General features: G+C 37.1%; 1 protein-coding gene and 1 long non-coding RNA gene across 3 annotated transcripts in view; one reads left to right on the top strand and one right to left on the bottom strand.

Annotated features, from left to right (window-relative positions):
* Positions 1–8,106: 8,106 nt before the first annotated feature.
* The window catches only part of LOC115765673 (protein turtle homolog B), a 66,957-nt gene continuing 55,295 nt past the window's right edge, over positions 8,107–19,768 (top strand). Inside the window, exon 1 of the mRNA XM_030709335.1 lies at positions 8,107–8,493. Coding sequence (XP_030565195.1) covers positions 8,376–8,493 — 118 coding nt within the window. The 5' untranslated portion in view covers positions 8,107–8,375. The remainder of the gene's footprint in view (positions 8,494–19,768) is intronic.
* LOC115765675 lies at positions 9,876–11,464 on the bottom strand. Of its 2 annotated transcripts, XR_004018137.1 has the most exons (6): positions 11,435–11,464; positions 11,293–11,373; positions 10,829–11,240; positions 10,675–10,761; positions 10,204–10,567; positions 9,876–10,140 (listed from the first exon to the last, which is right to left on the bottom strand). It is a non-coding gene; the product is annotated as an uncharacterized LOC115765675 (long non-coding RNA). The 2 variants fall into 2 exon arrangements; XR_004018136.1 differs by having other exon boundaries at positions 10,675–11,240.

Genomic DNA, 19,768 nt, shown 5'->3' with positions numbered 1-19,768 from the left:
CCGAACTAAACGACAATCGCAAAAACTTTGCTACTGCCTCGTTTTGGTCAGCAGTTGCTGGCCCATGTTACATGTCCTGTCCTGGCCTGGCCCGTACCCTCCACGCAGTCCTATATATGGTCAAGTCCTTGCCCAGAGCTGTCTGACACATTACATGACATCGCAGGATCTGAGCGCGTCAACTAGGTCAGCTAAACAATTATTCCCCGGGTAATTAGTAAATAATAAAGTCATTAGTTTAATAATAAAACTGAGATCGCTTGAGGTATTTAAATGAAAATAAGATAAACAACTGCTGGAGCTGGGCATATGCGGAGAATTGTGAATTAAAAAATGAACAAGGGTTATATATAAAAAAATTATAAATATTTATGAATTGAGAGGGTTCGTCACAGGTTCTAGTCGGCTCCCGAGCTCCCGAGCTCCCGACTAGCGAATTCAATGAACCCTCTTCTTTCAACATCAAATGAATATATATATTCTATTTTAGAAGTTATATGCCAAGTTTGGTGACTCTAGCTCTTATTATTTACCAAAATTCGATATCGATTTGTCGATTGCTTGGAAACGGAGTAAGCTATCGATTATCGGAAACAAACTCGATCTGCGCAGGCACTAGGAGCACCTACATCTAAAATTTCAAGTCCCTAGCTCTTATATATTCGGAGATCCTTGCGTTCATACAAACGGACAGACGGACGGACGGACAGACGGACAGACGGACAGGCAGACAGGCGGACATGGCTAGATTGATTCGGCTATTGGTGCTGATCAAGAATATGGGGTCGGAAATGCTTCCTTCTGCCTGTTACATACATTTGGATATAAATACAATATACTCTTTTTACCCATTTTTAATGGGTTCAGGGTATAAAAATAAAGTGATATAAAAAACAAGAAAGCTTTTAACCAAACATCTATTTGCAAAGATAGGGTTAGGTTTTTCTGATTGTCTGATTATATTTTTTTTCGAACTGGTTGGGTTCAAGGAGTGTTAATTACCAAAAATAAAATAAATTTTTTGTTAATAGTGCAGGGCAGCTAAATCCACTTTACTTTTAAACAAAACATTCTTTCTTTGATAACAAACACTTTGCTTATTTTTTAGCACCTTGAAAAATTGAAAACCATAAAAGTAGACAACGGCTGCATTCAACTCATCTGTCGTGATCGTCATTGTTTAGGGCTCAAAATGAAACTCTTGTGGATAAATACGTGCATGTAGCCTGGCAGTCTGTATGACTTTAATAATGTCCTAGGTGTTTGTTTGATGGCGATGACTAACGTGCGTTTTATGAGTCCTTCGCTGGCAATGGCCATTTATTATGTTGGCATATAAACAATATTTTATTTAACATCATTGTCAGCCTGCCAGTGTGTGTATGTGCGAATGTGTTCTTGTAGGTAGAAGACTATAAAAATTGTCAGCTTGGCTTCTCTGCGCCACTGTGCGGACTCTGAGCACTGTGCTGTGAATTATTTCACGCTTTGCTTTATTATAAAACACTTTTATGTTTATGTCTTCATATAACCCAAACATTTTGAGTGTCGTTGCACACACACTCTCTCTCCCTTCTCTCTCTCTCTATCTCTCTCATGCATGCAGCTTCCGCTACCGTTGCTAAATGCGACACTGCCAGGCGCCCTGACTTTGCTCGTATGCTGCGTTTTCATAGCGCTTGCCACTTGCGCTGTTAACATAAATTTGATGCGGCCAGCACATGAAGCATTTTGTGGCAGCAACCGCGTGACAATAAAGCGCGTCATAATAATAACCGGGACACACAAACCTATCAAAATCAATGGGTGAGTCGGTCTGTCTAAAAGAGCAAAACGCTTAAGCAAAGCAACACAAGGGTAGGGTATATATGTTTATGTATTGCAGGCCTAGAATGTGCGTTGGATCGGAAAAGAGAGGACAAGACAGAAAGTGGGCATAAACTGAGTTAAGGGCAGACGACTGCACATAAAAATGCAAGTTAATTAAAACAAAACATTTTCAATTATAAGCTGTGCATTGCTGGCGGGGCCAAATGCAGCTGCAGCTGCTGTAGCTTGCCATATCTACACACAACAGCGAACTTACCCACAGACACACACACACACACAGATTTTAACAAAACAAGCGGCGTTCACGTTTCGGTGCGCAAGTTTTGCTTGTTATTGCAAAAAATGCAGGATACTTATGTGGGCGACGGCAACGACGACACAACAGATGCTGTTTGCATAGGTATATGAGTGTGAGTGTGAGTGTGTGTGCGTGTGTGTATGTGTACAAGTGTGCGTGCATGCAATGCCAAGAGTTATTGTCGTTGCAGCTGTTGCTCACGCTGATGTTATTGTTTTTATTATAGTTGTTTTCACAGCACGATGTCAACAGGCGACAGACAACAGCCCCATGAATACATTTAAATAAAAGCACTTAATGTGCTCGCTAACAAATTTAAAGGAGGCTTTTCAGCCAACTTATGGCTATTTAAAATGCGATTATCAGTGAGTTATAGAAAAGCTATGGTTATATAATAAAAGGAAAAAAATATCGATTGAATATTTACAATGAAATCTAATTATGAAAACAGTTATACTGAAATTACAAAAATATAGACAAAATTTTGATAAATAATATATGTATATAATATACTAAGTTGATTATTGAAATACGTTTCATACAGATTTCTTAGGTTGGTAGATATCTTGATAGGATTTTTAAGCCACAAATATTTAATTTAAATAGTAATTACCAAATAATATTAAACAAGAGCCAATTGAGTTTCTACCTCAAATTCATATTGAACTTAATTGAAAATAAAACAATATCATTCAAATTTCCTTCATTACGACTAGTTTTGTTCTATGTAAGCCTAATCAAATAATTGCGGTGAATTGACCCATATATTTTACAATAGAAAACATCAATATTTGACTTGAAAATGTTATCAGCAGACAAAGAACATTTTCTGAGACTGTCTAATTAATAATTTGTCAGGAAATCCGTCCATTTTATTTCAACTGACAAAAATGTCCCAAATAACACGAACCACAACACAATTACAGCTTGCATGGCAGCTATCTGAAATTGTAACAATCAATCAATCAGTGAAAACAATCAACATGATTAGCTCGTGTCCATTTTAATTAGTCGCACACACACACACACGCGTACATGCAGAGACACAGTCTCTTACACACAATGGCGAGTGGGAAAAACTTGTTAGCACGCTGTTCGCATACCACAGACAATTGTTCTGCTTCTGGACGTGTGAGCTGCTTAGATTAATGAACTCAGTCAGCCACAAAACTGGGCCATGTCCACGCCTACACCTGCTCACCTGTATGCCGCTTATCAGTTTGACCGTTCGCTCATGCACCAATAGCATAGAACAAGGAGCAGCTGGCAGCATGTGTCTATATTAAAGTCTGATACTGTCACAGACTCATAATTTTGAACGTACATTTTCGGTTTAATCGCAGAAAAGCCCCGAAATAATCCACAAAGAGCCCAAAAGTTGCACTCGGATGAATATTATAAAAATAAAAACACATAAATAGCGCCTAAGTGTGCCATAGATAAACTCTTAGACACAGACAGTCCCTTATACAAACACAAAGCGCCCACCCACTCTTCGCTCGCTTCGTGGCGGTCGCGTTGCTGTCTGTGTGGAAGACGCAGACAAATTATGGACAAATTACGTCGACCTGGAAATGAGCAACGGCCATGTCGCGGCCATGGAGCTCCTGGTTCATTATATGCGCCGCAATAGATGCGCCCTTATTGTCGCCACCCTCGCCCAGCAGACACCAGACACCAGCCGCCACCTCGCCACTCATTTCCCCTAGCTGTGCGTTTAGCGTTTGTCGACTGTTTGGCTTTGGCTTTGGTCTGGCTATATTTAAACCGGAGGAAGTCAGTGCCAGGACGTTGCTGAGCCGGCTGGTTAGCTATATTTTTTCCACTCATATGTGCGTTTGTCTGTACTCGAGCCTGTGTGCTGGTATACGTGTGCAGGCCTGTGCCCGTGGTGGCCTTTTTTTCCGCAACCATTTCCGGTCGTTTGTCGCCATTTTTATAATGCGTCCCTTTCCCGCTGGCAAGTTGTTGATTTCATTGCGTTTTTTCAACCCCCTTCTCAATAACCATCCTCCACCACCCACTGACAGTTACTTTTTAATTTAACAACATTGCTCATATATAGGTCGCTCTCGCGCTTAATATTAAAAATACATTTTAACATACATTTCTGCAGTGCATCATGTGACACAAATAAAAATTAATAAAACTGAAAAATTTCGAACGAACGATTTCGGTATTTTACCATTTTTTCGCGTTGGGCACATTTTTTTTTTCTATTATTTAGTGAAATTCACTTGAGCGTGCAGTCAAAATGAATGGGGGCGTGGGCAGGCTGGGCAGGCAGCTCGCAGCAACGGATAAGCCTTGTCGGCCTTTTGCCGGAAATTGAGGCAGCGGCGAAAAAGCGAGCAAAGGGAAATTGTTTCAACTGCAGCTGCAGGTGCAACATTCGCAGCTGAGTTTCGGATTTTTTCCCCTTTCTTTGGACAAAATGCTTAAGTTGTGTCCATGGCGCGAGGGCGTTGTAAATATAAAACATGAAATATTTAAGAGACATGCTTTTAAAATGTTGCTGAAAATTGTATGCTTTCGGCTGCAGGCAATGCGGGCTGAATTTAATTGAAGTGGCCCCAAGGGTGGACTCTTTTGTTGCAGCAACTTTAACGAAGAAATTCTTTGAAAGGGAATCAATAAATAAGTCCCTTGCAGTTTCTTGTACATTTATCAAATTAATTAAATATATAAGTTAATTTATGTAACTGATTGAGTTTCAATAAATAGTTTTGAGGCTCAAAAGTAAGGAATGAATGTAAAAATATTGTCTTTTTGTAAGAAACTTAAGGAAATACAAAACAGAAATGTCGGATATTAATTTAATTAATTAGTTTAATTTAAATTTTATTGAAAACAATTTTTAAAAATTAATTGAAACAATGCATTAATAAAAGATACAAAAAATACCCTGTATTTCAATTATCCTGACTTTTATTTATAACTGTCACTATGTTGATTTAAAACTCAAAAAAAGCTTTACAAAAAATATATTGCATGCAAATGAAATGGAAAGGAACCCAGCGTAGGGATCTACGAAAAGCAAAACCACAACAAGACAACGTCACGAGCACGACAAACCAATGACAAATCGCAACATTTGTCAGCTTGAAAAGCATGTCAAGTGACTAAATTACCGTTGTATTCCAGCTTGTGTGTCTCGCTGGCACACACAACCACCCTCTTCCTCTTGCTTATTGATTTCGCAATTTTTCAAAAATGTTCCTTGGCTTTTCTATGCTTCGCTGTTCCACATAGTCACTTTTTGCATTACCATGTCGCTGACTTTGCTTTGTTATAAAACTCAACCGCAATTCATTTGAATTCAATTGTCAAACGGCTAACAACAAAGCTAAACTCTGTGCGGGCGTGTGTGAGTGTGTACGTGTGAGCTGCGTGTGTATGTTGCACTTCCGGCATGCCTGCTGGCATATAAAAGCCATAGCAGCTGTGCTGCTGGCGCCCTGGCTAAAGGTCTTGCATTATGCATTTTGTTAGCAAAATTTAATGTGATTTAGAAGTTGAGGCAGACATAGAGTAGTAGAAAGAGATGCCAACATATCATAGTCAAAATGCTCGAGGGGTCATGAACTAAGTTTATTGTGCACATTTAAATGAAATTGCTGCGCTCAATTTATGCGCTAAACGCCAAGAGGCATTCACAAGCACTAGCAGGCATTCACAAAACACTCACAGATATTCACTGGCAGGCAGGCAAGCGACTTCATGGCAACAGCAAAAACTACCATTGAAGCAGCAGCAAGAACATTCACCCGATTCCACTAGACTCGCTGCTCATTCATTTCGATTCGCTACATTTGTTTTTTGTTATATTTTTGTTTTATTGTTAGTCGGCGCACTCGTCGCAATAGTTTTATGAATATCGCTTTGGTTTTAAGTTGTTTTTGCTATTGTTGTTTGTTAGTCGGTTTGGCTGAAATGTGTGCATATTGTTGGCATAATTGAATGGTTTTTGCTGTCACCAAGTTGGCTACGTTTTTTGCGAACCTGGGCAAAAGTGTGCTGTGACATTTGTTGGCTCTTTAATAGGTGGTTCGAATGCAATGGGTTCAGTGACTTTAATTTATTTAGAAAAATACCAAGCAGGTGAATAGAATCTTTCATGTGCATGTGGTGTGAAATTTTTGTAAAATAATATTATTCTTTCCGTTGTTCCCTTTTTCTAGCTTCCCCTTTTCTAGTTCCCTTGAGATTTACCAGAACTTATCAGGTTCCAAGTGCTTCATTTTTCTCTAGTTTGGTAGAGCTTTGTCAGCCTCAATTAAAGCGACATTCGTGGAGTTAATTAAGAATCCCTCCAATTTTTTATTGAATTAATTAAATTTTATTTCACTCCTACGTTAAAAGTTTTAGTCTCCGGCTGTACTTTGACATTTTCAAAAGCCATCAAAACTCCTGCAGATTTATAGCTATGTTTCTATCGTTTATAATTAAATCAAAAATAAAATGAATAACTAGTAACTATCTTTCTCTCGTTTATAATTAAATCAAAAATAAAATGGGTTACTTTCTTGGGAATCTCGAAAATAATCTTTGCTTAATTATCCTTTGCTTTTGAAGTGAAAAGCAGCTGTTAATCGCCTCGGTGCTTGCGCTTATCTTTTTAATCATTATATTTTGTGGCTTTGGTTGAACTTTTGCTCTAGAAGTTCGTACTAGGAGCAGAAAGTAGCACTAGTTTGACACTAGTTAGCAACTAACAACTACTTAGCCGCAAGTTCGCAGCTTTTCGCAATCTCTCTCAATAAACACTTGCACAGCTCTTAATTACCCAATGCAAACTTAGTCACGGCAACAAGCTGTGTACTGGGGCACTGGGTTGGGTTCCCACCTGACGATGCTTGATGCCAGCTGAAATTTGGGGCTGAGAACTTGGGGGTTGCGACGTGGCAGTCACTGGAATGTCATGCAAGTTTATCAGCTTGTTCGAGCTGCGCGTTAAACAAAAAACGTGGCGAAACTTTCAAGTCAAAGTTTTCATGACTCCTTTGACAATAACCTGTATTTGGCAAGTAGAGCCTGTCAGGTCGCAAGAATATATAGAAGCTATATATATATTTATATGTGGTTTATATAGAGGTAAATATTTCTCTACATATCTGAACACAATTTCAACCTATTGACATTTCGATTGCGTATGTCTGGGATAACTTCATCTGGCATGTTAACGTGGCACGTGCGACCTCACAGCCTGCTCCTTCCCTACGATTTACTCAATTAATACGCTGTGCAAAAGTTTTTTTGGGCTATTTAATTTGGCGAGCCGCATCCTGCGCTTGTACATAATTTACAAGATTTGTGTGCGATGCCGGACGGGTCTAATCCATCATTATTGATTGGCATAAGTTTTTTCCCTCTCCCTCTACTCACTAGCATTACATAATGACCAGTCATTTATATATAGACAAATTCTCGAGAGAAACTAGATGAATTTCGGTACTAACCACATAAATATTTTTATCTCTTTTAATTGCAGTAGTGGACCGTTGAACGACATTTGAAGGCATTGTGGCAAGCAAATTTCCAGTGTCAACATGGTGAAAGGATTAGAAATGAAATTTTAGGCAGCTTCTATTGCAAGTGATCACAGCGTACAAAAAGCAGCACGTGCGCGATTTACTTTAAATATTCATAAGCACACATACAAAATACACTCAAACACACTCACTCCGAGTGCGAGTGTGAATGAGAGAAAGGGGCGTGCCACTAAAGTTGTTTCGACGCCTCGTCAAATTCTATTAAAAATTCATCTTAACGGTTATGTGTTTTGACAAAAAATAACAGGAACAAAACAAACACAACATAAAGAACGAACAACAACATCAGCTGAAAAGGGGCGACTGTTTGTAAATATTTAAATGAATTTATGAGCAGCGCAAAAGTTTTTAATTAAGTGAAAAAAATTAAAGCAACAACAAAAAGGATTCAAGCCAAAGAAAATAAAATATATAAAATAACACCACGAACAGCAACAACCACGTGCACGAATATTGTCACTAAGCACACACGCAAAAAGCCAGCAAATCATTTGGCCCATATGTGTGAGTGTGTATGTACGTGTGTGTGCATATTTGAAATGATGTTCGCATAAAGCGAAGCAAATTTATTTGAATTTTTTATGCCCATGTAGCCGCTCTCTACCTATACAGAACATACCACATACATAGAGAATTTACGTGTTACATTTTCAATTGCCATTTGGCACAGTCAGAAAAAAGGAAGCCGAAACAAAATGGGGTCCAACATGAAGCAGCAACTGAAATGCACACCGTTCATTTTATGCCTCATCATTGGCACCCTGTACCTAACCGGGACCGAGACACACGAGCATGTCGATGGGTATAAGCCAGGTAAGCACACGGAATACCTATTATATTCTGTACGGAGTATCTTTAAAGTAGACATTAAAATGCAGTTACTTGACTAGATTTTGGCTGAGATTCTTTTATTAGGATTGTGCTTTAGTAATTAAAACAGGGGTATTCAAAAACAAATACATTTTTTCAGAAAAATCCCAAAAACCTGTATGACAATTTCGTTTTCAATTTAAATACTACATAAATATTTAATTTTTATTTTGTGTTATTAAATATTTATTCATCAATTTGTTAAACATTATTATTTTCCCGTTATCCCAGCTATTATAGCTTTAAAATTAAAAATTTTTTCTCCTGAAACATTGTTTATACCCTGCTTCGAAGAAACGGGCACACATGGGTGTATATATATATATATATATGTATATAAGTATATATATATATATCATATAAATACCAGTTCTTACTACCAGTAGCATTTAGTATAATCACAGTCTTTGAGTTTAGTTTAGAGACAAAAAAACTGGAATGTAGGGTGTTACTAACTGCTGATAACTGCCTCAGTTAGGACAGGTATTACAGGTATAAGATTGTGTTAAAATCACAAACTGCATCTCTAACGATGGAATATAAAATTATTCTGGACTTACACTCTCGATTCTCACACGCCACATACATCTTAATACGTTATCATATTTACAACATTTTAATAAAAACTATTTACTTAAATTTTTTTACATTTGATTGTTTTTGTTTTTAATTAAATTATAGTATTTACATAGCTTGAGTATTTATCCATTGAGTTTCATTTTAAATTTGTGAGTGGCGTATTTTTTAAATTTTTCGGTCTTCCTTTGGCTGAGAGTAAAAGCTGTGAGCATTTAGCATATTAATTTTAATTATGCAGCAGAATCATAAAATTTTAATTGCTCATTTGAAACTTTGCTTGAAGTCTTTTTGCTTGCCAAACTCTAGAAGATTATGTGGCAGAAGCCCGGCAAGCTGTTAAAACAACAAAATATTGAAATACATAAGTGGACGTCATGCGCTTAATCGACTATAAAACCAAAACTTTTTAATTCAACAGAATAAGTTAATATCTTGTATCATAACTGAGCTAACTAGTTAGATTGTATTTTATATAAACAAATAAAATTAAAATTTGTATATTTGCGCGCATATATGAGGATGGAATAGACACTCGAGTTTCTCGGAATAAATAGTTGTCTCTTAGCCTTAAAAATATATAATAAATAAAAATGTTAATACTAGTGCATGTTTACAAACTAATTAAGCTATGATAGGTCTGCTTTTATTTCGATTCGATTTTCGCTTCGAGTTTTTCTCTTTCATTAAAAGTTGTGTGCTAGCCTCAATAATTCGCATGCATAGGAATATGTATATAATTTCTTTATGTATTTTTCTTTGCCAGCAATTCTTCGAATTTGCAATATTACCTTTTCCATAATTGAAATACCATTTCTCAATTTAAAAATTCTGCGCATTCCATGTACATGTAAGCTGCACTAAATTGTTGGTAGGTGCTATTGAATGCAGCATTTAACTGCATTTTATAGTGCAGTGAAGTACAAAGTTTTTTATTGACAGTGCTTAAAAATGTGGCAATAATTGTGTTGTTCACTTTTGTGTGTGTGTGTGTTTCAATAAACCAAAGTTGAGCTGCGCGAAAATGTTAAATTAATAAATATAAAATTATGCAATTTATACAACTTCATTATTTACTTTTTTCAAGAGGAGACATGTGCGTCACGCTTGTTTATGGCTCTTGTTGCTATTGTTTTTTCTTATTTATTTATATTTTTTGTTCCGCAGTCACAAATCCAAAGCGTCACCTGCGTCACCTGCTTCATTGAGCGCCCATTGGGCTGGGCCACGCCCCTTTGGCCATATCCCTGCGGTAACTACTTTTCCGAGCTGCATAAATTCTCATTTTTATGTGTCTGCGTTGGACTTTACATTAGCTGCTGCTGCTGCTGACTGTTGTTGTTGCTGTTGCTGCTGATTATCCCCAGAGTGCTATATAAAAATTTGTGCTCGCATTTTGCTGTTGATCTCTTATTTTCGTTGCATGTATAAATTTATTGCGCTGTACACATTTTGCAGCGTCCAGGGAATTTATAAAATGAAATGAAGTAAAGAAAATTGAGTTGACCAAATAATTTTATATAGAGCGGACGTATAAATAAAATGTACATTGCTGTTGTTCTCATATATGTATTTCACAGAGTATTAGTTGAGCCTGCACAAAACAGCTGCGCATTTGACAGATCTGGAAAAAAGCTTTAATTTCATTACACAGCGCTCGTAGCTCGAGCGCTTACATAATAATTAGTTAAATAAATTTCACCTAAATACACAGAAACGCGGAATAGACCCAGAGGAAGCGTGTGCCACGGCAAAGAGTAAACACAAGCATAGCTGGGCTAGGCAAACAGGTAACCAACGTCGAGGGTATCCCTGGGCAAAAACGTGCAGCAAATGGCCACATCAAAAGCACGTTCGGGCTCAACTTTGAGTTTGCTTTAAGTCTTCAACGTTTGCAAATTATTTTCCATCATTTTTCACGCAAAAAGCGCACAAATTTTGCGTTTGCAGATACCAGTACAGAAACGGTGTGTAGAGGAGGGCTGAGTGGGTTAGAGAGAAAGACGTAAACGTCGACAGAGACACGACGTTCTTGTCAACAGCGTCGATGTCAGTGTCCATGTCGCTGGTATGGCGCGCCGCCGGCCGGCTGGGTAGGACAGCAGCTGGCAGCTCTAAGAAGACACGCTCTAAATGAAATCTAATTAAAGTATGCACTAAACGTACAGCCGGCGTTGCAGTTGAAGTTGCAACACATTTAAAATACTTCACATGCAATGACTTTTTCCCTGGCTTTTCCTATTTAAACTGAGGAAATTATTAAATAATTAATAAGTTTCAGTTCGTACTAGCTGTACTATTTATTTACTTTTAATTTAGACTTATTTTAGAATTTATTGTTGCTAACTAAATAAATTTCAAAGAAACTTTCGAAAATATATATAGATGGCAAAGCAATTATTGTTAGTAGCAATTGTGTCATATTAAAATTTCGATAAAAACAATAAAATTATCGAAAGCTGTACCAGGATTGTGCCTTCAAGTATCCAATCAAAAACAAAAAGAAGTTCAAAGAGAAAAGGCAGAATAATTTGACAAAATAATGTTGGAGTAAGTCTTAAGATTGAATTTAATTCATATTATTTTTATACCCTGAACCCATTAAAAATGGGCAAAAATGGTAAAATGTGTTTGTACGAATGTATGTGGCAGGTAGAAGGAAGCATCTCTGACCCCATAAAGTATATATATTCTTGATCAGCATTAACAGCCGAGTCAATCTAGCCATGTCCGTCTGTCCGTCCGTCCGTCCATCTGTCCGTATGTATGACGAACCTATAAGAGCTAGAGACTTGCAATTTTAAATATTGAGAACTAGAGTCATCAAACTCGATGTAATGCTACTACTTTATTATAAATATATCAAGTATCCTATCCTTCTTACCTATCGCCACCTCCCCGCTGTCACCTCATAGCTATAAATCAAGTTAATAACCAAATTTGTATTGCTCACCAACTAAAGCCGCAAATGCATCTGACTTTTTGAGAATACACAATTATTCTATGGTACAATAAGATCTACTGTAGAAAATTTCATTCAGATCGGTTAAAAAACACCCAAAAGTTATGTGCTCTGACTGGGCACGTGTTTGCGGCAGCTAGTGCAAATTCCCAGAATTTCTGTTTCCATGTACACACACACATTTATGCGCGTCTGCTTTGAATGCTATCAACAGCATTGCAATTGCGATTGTTTTCTGTGCTGCTATTTTAATTCGTTTTTTTCTCAATAAAACTCAATTATACACAGAGAGAAAAAATCCAGAATTGCGTACTTGAATCAAGTAAGCCCGATCATGAAAGTACGGCAAGACCGGTAATACTTAATTCAAGTAGGAAATTCTTATTTCAAGTATAACTTTTAAAGAACGAAAATACTTAAATCAAGCATTTTTTGTTACATTTTTCAGCCTTATCACGCTAAATTTAAGAACAGAACGGTATAGAATCAAGTTTAATTGATTCTTAGTATACGACCAATAAGTTTCGTATTACAATCCCAGCTTGATCTTAAAATAACCTGAACCTTGTATAAATCTTTAGTCAAGAACTCACGAACTTAAACCTTCTCAATTTGTCAACCAAAAAATTTGTATTAATCACATTTTGATCTTTAAGTAATATCTATTTGGTCTTTAAACAAATTGTTTTGATCATTTTTCAAGCATACCTTAACCGTGGTGGTAGATTAATTTATTCTTGAAACAAGTCCCAATCAGTCCTGAACTTAACTCCCATACTTAAATTAAGAACAAAGTATACTTATTTTTATTCTTAATTAATATTAGTTGTTCACAAGTTATACCTTAATATTACAAACTCTGAGAAGAAAAGTCAACGTACGATTTGTTTAAATAAATGTTAAAATAGTGGAAATGTATTTCTCACCTTGTTTAAGACCATTCGTCCATGATAATCCACTTCTGGCGTAGAGTCTAGTTGTTTCGATAAATTTGATGGCATGGAACATAATGTTTCATCATCTATTCAAAACTATAAATAAATGTAATTATTAAATTGCAAAATTAAAAGAACATACCATGAATTGTATATTCATATATTATTAATTATATTATGTATAATATGTGAATATATGTGAATATTATTATGTTACAGAATTTATTAATATATTTATTATTAAATTATTTATATTTTATTATACATAAATGTACACAATTATTACCTCGATTTGTCTCCACAAGAACAACTTTTCTCGTAAGTCAATTTTGTGTCGCTTCCTTAAAATCGTCACGTTCATTTTCAGAGAAGCGTAAAAATCGACGCCGATATACTTGCATACACAACACACATGCCGTTGCATCCATATATGTATGTACATATATGGTATGTATGTATGTAGTATTGCAAGCGACACGGTGGCGTTTTTGCTAATTCTAGCCCGACTAATTTCGTCATTATGTGTGTACACACACTTTACATGTGTATGTGTCCATATAATATTCATACAATATGTATGGAAATTCTCTCTCAATTTTTTTCTCTCTTCTGCTTTGCTTCAATAATTTTAAATTTTGAATTAACTTTTATTCTTCTTAATTTTTTACATTAAGTACAAAAACTACTTAAAATAACTTTTTTGTACTGGATTGAAAAATATTAGGACTCATTTTAAGACCTTTCAGAGCTTATCTTAAGTTAAGTACGAATTATACTTAACTCAAGAATTTTTAGCTTGATTGGGGCTCGAAACGTTACCAATTTTTCGGTACAGAATCATTACGAAAAGTGTTCGTTAGCCCACCGTCCTACTCTCTGTGTATGTGTGGATTTTGAGTAGAGGCAGTGGCAAGTAGTGCGGTCTGTCGCGAATTCGAACCCTACCGGGAAAACCATTTTTTTATACCGTGAACCCATTAAAAATGGGTATAAGGGTATATTGTATTTGTGCAAAATCCAAATGTATGTAACAGACAGAAGGAAGCATCTTCGACCCCATAAAGTATATTTATTTAGATGAAGGCGCTCCTAGTGCTTGCGCAGATCGAAATTTTTCCAAAAATCGATAACTTACTCCGCTTCCAAGCAATCGATAAAAATCGATATCGATATCCTGTGTTTTGGACAATTTTGGTTAATAATAACAGCTAGAGTCACCAAACTTGACATATAGCTTCTAAAATAGAATATATATATGCATTTGATGTTGGAAGAAGAGGGTTCAGGGTATCCCCTAGTCGGGAGCTCCCGACTAGAACCTCTTACTTGTTTTTTTTTTTGGCTGGTGTGGCTGCTGGGTAGAGTCGGCAGCAAGTAATGCGGTCAGTTGAAGTTCGAACCCTGCCAATAGAACTTTTGCTTTTTAATTTATATTTATTACTTTAAACGAGCGCGTAGCACGTGCTGCTGAAGCAGAGGGTTCAAGGTATTCCCTAGTCGGGAGCTCCCGACTTGAGCCTCCTACTTGTTTATTTGTTTGTATATTTTATAGTTTTCATTCAAATAAAAAAGGGCATCCTCAAAGTTAGGCGGCTGTTTAAGAAATATAAAAACTATCATCAAATGATTGTGCAACAATCAAAAATAAAATGATTTAAAGTTGTATCCTTTATGTATCCGTCATTCACACTCAGTCTCATAGGAAGATGAATGTTGACCACATCAATTTGAAATGTTTTAAGCAAACCGAATTCCACAGAAAATTGCTCACACAGCGACAGTCTATAGATAGATTGGGATAGGGATAGCTATAGCTATAGCTGTAGAGACTACCTGGGGCAGCTGGCATAACATGCGATTTCTAATTCAATTTCGGTGACAGCACATAAATAAAAGAAACATTTTAGAGTTGAAGTAGCAGCCAAAAGCAGCGCAAACGAACCAAAAACTGTAAAAGCAATTCCTTGACAAAATAAAAGGCGCACAAATGTCACATTTCCCAGGCCAAATACGACCACAACTACAAAATGTGGTACAGCATGAAGAGTAAAAGAAGAAGAGAATTGCGGCGAATCGTATACCAATTTTCTGACTGCTGCAAATCAAACAAACACTAAAAAGAAAAGAAAAAAAAAATTGAAAATACAAAAAGCAAGAAACAGAATCAGCAGCAGAAGCAGTCGAAAAACTTTTTAAATTAACTAAAAAAACACACACACATACTGAAATAGACACAGAAAGCGAATAAGAAAGATAGAAAGAGAGAGAGAGAGAGAGAGAGAGAGAGAGAGGGAGAGATAGAGACAGAGCGAGAGAGACAGAGAGGGAGAAAGAGAGAATGAGTCAAAATAAGAACGCGAACGCGACACGTTGTCGCTGGTGTTGGCATTTGGTTTGAGTATTTTAGAGGAAAGTGGAAAACTTTTAGTGGCATGTTTACAAAATAAACTTCAACTTGCAGAACGACATAAAAGAGAAAGAGACGAAAAAACATAAATAAAAAAAAAACTGATTGGTACGAAAAAAAGATGACAGTATTGGGGCCGGTTCTTAGCCAAGTCAGCCCCATTATTATTATATATGGGATAACGACTATGACGGTCATCCGTTGACACATATTTTCGTTGCAAGGTAAGACACACACATACACTCACAACCCACACCCACACACCCGCTGCGAAAAAGTTGTTTGGCAACTTTTGTTTGGTTTGTTGTCATTGTGGACCAAAAAAAAGTTGTGTTTTGTTTTGTTGCGCTGTCGCTGCTGCTTTTTGTGCTGACAGTTGGCAAACAAAGCATAATTTTTAATCTGAATCTGGCCATGCAAACATTGTTACATATGCCAACGACACATACACACACCTTCACATACACACATGTACACCTGCTGGCACACCTGCAACGGCTTTTAGCCTGATTATTAACTACCGACAAAAAAATGATGTTTACTTGGCATTGGCTGCGATTCGCCAAAAACATTTTCGCAGCATCCTACAAATGGCACATACGCTGCGTGCGCCACCCATACTCACTCAATAATTTTGGACTTTGTTTTTTTTTTTCGAGCAAACGATACGTGACAATATCATCAAGTGAACACCTTTTCTGCGAGACTACTGCTGCGTGTTTGTTGATTTTACATATAATATAGTTTTCGTGGAACTTTCACGTATTTTAACAGTTTAAGGCTTGTCACATAAATCAGGCATGGACCATAAATTCTGCTCGGCCCAACAGTTGCAATTTTCTAAAATATTTATTTATTGAATATGCTATGCGACAATTAATATCGCTATTTTAAAGATTATGTAATAAATTCCGTACAAAGAATCATAATAAAGAAGGACGTGCTAAAATAGACGTTTAGCACGTCCGGAAGGAATTATTTTTATATATTCAATTGGCCTCTTAAGCTTGACTGATGCCAGTCAGTTAAAAATAAAAATATATATTTGTTTTCATAAAAATAAAATCTATTATAAACTAAGATTCCGTTCTGTTCTATAGAAAGCTATATTTCTTTAAGTTAAGACGCACTTAATTTGGCCAAATTATTTAATTTTCGTAGAAATGTTAAAGGCATCTTTAAAAAATAATAATCATATTAATATTTATAAAAGAATTCACGTGAAATTTTCCTTTCAACTTTGACAGTTAAGGGCCGTGGCGCAGTCATCAAACTGACAGTTATGGAGCTGCCTTCATATCGAGGGAGCCCTTGGGTATATTAATATGTATTTTGTGTTGGGGCAAGCGGGAATTGTTTATGTTCAACTGACATTTAATGACCGCACACAATATGTTATTTGCGGTGCGGCAGCATTTAAAATTCAAGTTCATCGTGTGAGCGCTGCATATTTAAATTGACAGCTGTTGCTGACAGCCAGTCGAAATCACAGAACCGAACCCAAAAAAGCTACATAACCCAGCACCTTGGCCAAACATTAAAAAGCATTCAGAATTGGCAGTAGGAACCAGAAACGTATTTGATATGTATCCGGCCGAGCTGCATTAATCAGCATACGACGTGCTGGATAGACGTTGTCAAAGCTTTTCGTATTTGCAAATTTCTTAACACGAAATTAGTCGCAATAAACAAGGCTAACAAACAAGGCAACGCTACGTCAAGGAGTGCAGCTGGCGGCATGTCGCAGGGTCTGATGTCTAATCGAAAGCAAATAAAATGCATTGCATACCTGCATACCATAAACTGTCACTTGCATTGTGTGGCATACCCAGCCAGTAGACGGCATGCAATCCAGACGAGACGCCTCCTACCCTCAGTCCCCGCCCAACTAACCAATGTCTGGGTGACTGTCTGACTGTCCGTATAGCTGTCTGTCTATCTGTCTGCATGTCTATCTGTCTTTCTCTGACAAGGGATGCGTGTGCTTGCATGTATATCTGTGTGTTTATGTGTGTGTGTGTGTGTGCGTGTGTGTGGCGTGCCAAGCCCTCGTTTTGTATGCACCATCGCCTACCAATACCGGTTGCAGCCTTGTGGGCCCGGGACACAGCTATTAGCCGACGTCGCTGTATGTTTTACCATAATTTGCCAGCAGTTTCAGTTCGAGGCGACTGACACTGGCATGCGGCATCGTTTGTCGTCTCTTATCGAATGGCATACGAGTGCGGTTTGCATGTCGCACTCCACTGAATCCACATCGCCAGCACCCAAACCACTGTATGTGGCAATTATAAATGTAAAACTCAGCCCCTGAGCTGCATGCAGAAATTAAAATTGTTTACCCAAGACATTACTACGCCATCTATTTACGTATATTATTGAATGCGCCGTCAAATAGTTACAATGAATTGCTTTTAGGCGACAACTGCCTCACATTTCAAGTAATTGTTGGCACGGGCAGCAAATAAATTGAATTTATAAGCACATTTATGAGCTAGCTTAATAAACAGGAATGTGGTTTCATTGTTTTAAAAATGTTTTAAAGGGTCTTTTAAAAAATCGATAAAAACATTTTTTAGTGAAAGTAGGCTTGGCATGCATGTGAATACTGTTCATAAAATTTCTATAGGCCATCTAAACTGGCGCCAGCAGCGGTAGCTTCTAGCTGTGATTTTAAAAGCATTCCATTTTTAAATCACAAGGAAAATAGTCACATTAAAATCAGATTCTTACAGTGTTTGTTTATTCTCTTCACTAGCATATCAATTCGTATTTTTATGACTCGCTGCTTTTGGAAATATGCATTTATATTAAATTTATAAAACACTGATAAGAAAGGAGATTGGAGATGTACATTCAATATATATTTGATCTAAATTGACAGGCTATGTATTCGCAATTATTATATTATTTTTATACCCAGAACCCATTAAAAATGGGTATCAGCACTAATAGCCGAGTCGATCTAGCCATGTCTGTCTGTCTGTCCGTCTGTCCGTATGTATGAGCGCAAGGATCTCAGAACCTATAAGAGCTAGAGACTTGAAATTTTAGATGTAGGTGCTCCTATTGCCCGCGCAGTTCGAGTTTGTTTCCGATAATCGATAACTTACTCGGTTTTCAAGCAATAGATAAAAATCGATATAGATATCCTGTTTTTTGGGCAATTTTGGTAAATAATAATAAATAATATTCACCAAACTTTACGTATAGCTTCTAAAATAGAATATATATATTCATTTGATGTTGGAAGTGAAGGGTTCAGGGTATCCCCTAGTCGGGAGCTCCCGACTAGAACCTCTTGTTATAATTATATTACATCAAATATATATTGAGATCATATTATTCAAAATCTAACTAGCTCATTTTATTTTCTCCTATCCTATTCTATAATATGTATATCATACCCTTCTATATTTTCTTATTATATTTTACTCGTTTATAAGAGCTGGATCCTTTTTAAGGATGTTAACCTGAATCTGATCGTAGATACGAGTACGAGTATACTTAAGAGTCCACTTTAGCAACACATGCACTCGCAGCTTACACCTCGAATGAATTGCTCTTAGTTGCCATGTGCACACACGATTTTCAAAAAGACCAAACAACAACAATGGGAAGTTGGGTGCCAAGAAATTACCTGGACCAAACACACGGAAAACCCAAGCAACGCCAACAAAAATAATTGAAAAGGTTTCATTGTGCGCACATTTTCACGTGTACTGCTGTTGGGCTTGAGTGGGTGCGGCACCAGTTTCATTCGCTATGTGTGTGCACACATACGCACACGCAAAACACATAAATAACATGGATCAAGCCCTAATCCAATGGCAGTGCCAAAGAGCGCTGGAAAAGGGGTACGCGTTGTCAGAGGCAGCGTTCAATGTCAGCGAATGCGGCGCTTTAAATGCTTTGATTTCATTTTTCATTTCAGCTAACAATCACCCACACATATTCACACAGATATGTATGTGGGAACGACAATTGTCAGGTGTGTATGCGATCCAAATGAGATGTTGGCAGCTGGGTTGGCTGGCTCCTGGCTCAATTCAATGACAAGCTACTTACAGACAAAGCATTTGCTCGACATTGCTTGTGTAATGAATTTGAGAATGTGTGCTTGTGTGTGTGCGTTCGGGTGTTCATGTGCGTGGCATACCTTTTTGGGATCGAGAGATAGCTTAGCAATGCGAGCACACCTTAGCTCACCTCTGCACCCTGCTACCTTTGCATTTTTGGTGTTGCGGTAGAAATAAGCAGGATTAAATGCGCTTAAAACAACTCTATGAGATTTTCATACGCAAAAAAAATAAGTGTATCCGAGAGATATGAGCGCAT

The sequence above is a fragment of the Drosophila novamexicana genome, unplaced genomic scaffold, assembly GCF_003285875.2.
Source record: "Drosophila novamexicana strain 15010-1031.04,08,12 unplaced genomic scaffold, DnovRS2.1 tig00000986-arrow-arrow-pilon, whole genome shotgun sequence".
In the NCBI taxonomy this organism is placed as follows: Eukaryota; Metazoa; Arthropoda; class Insecta; order Diptera; family Drosophilidae; genus Drosophila; species Drosophila novamexicana.
Note: the sequence above shows the minus strand (reverse complement) of the source record. Positions and strands in the feature narration are given on the sequence as shown.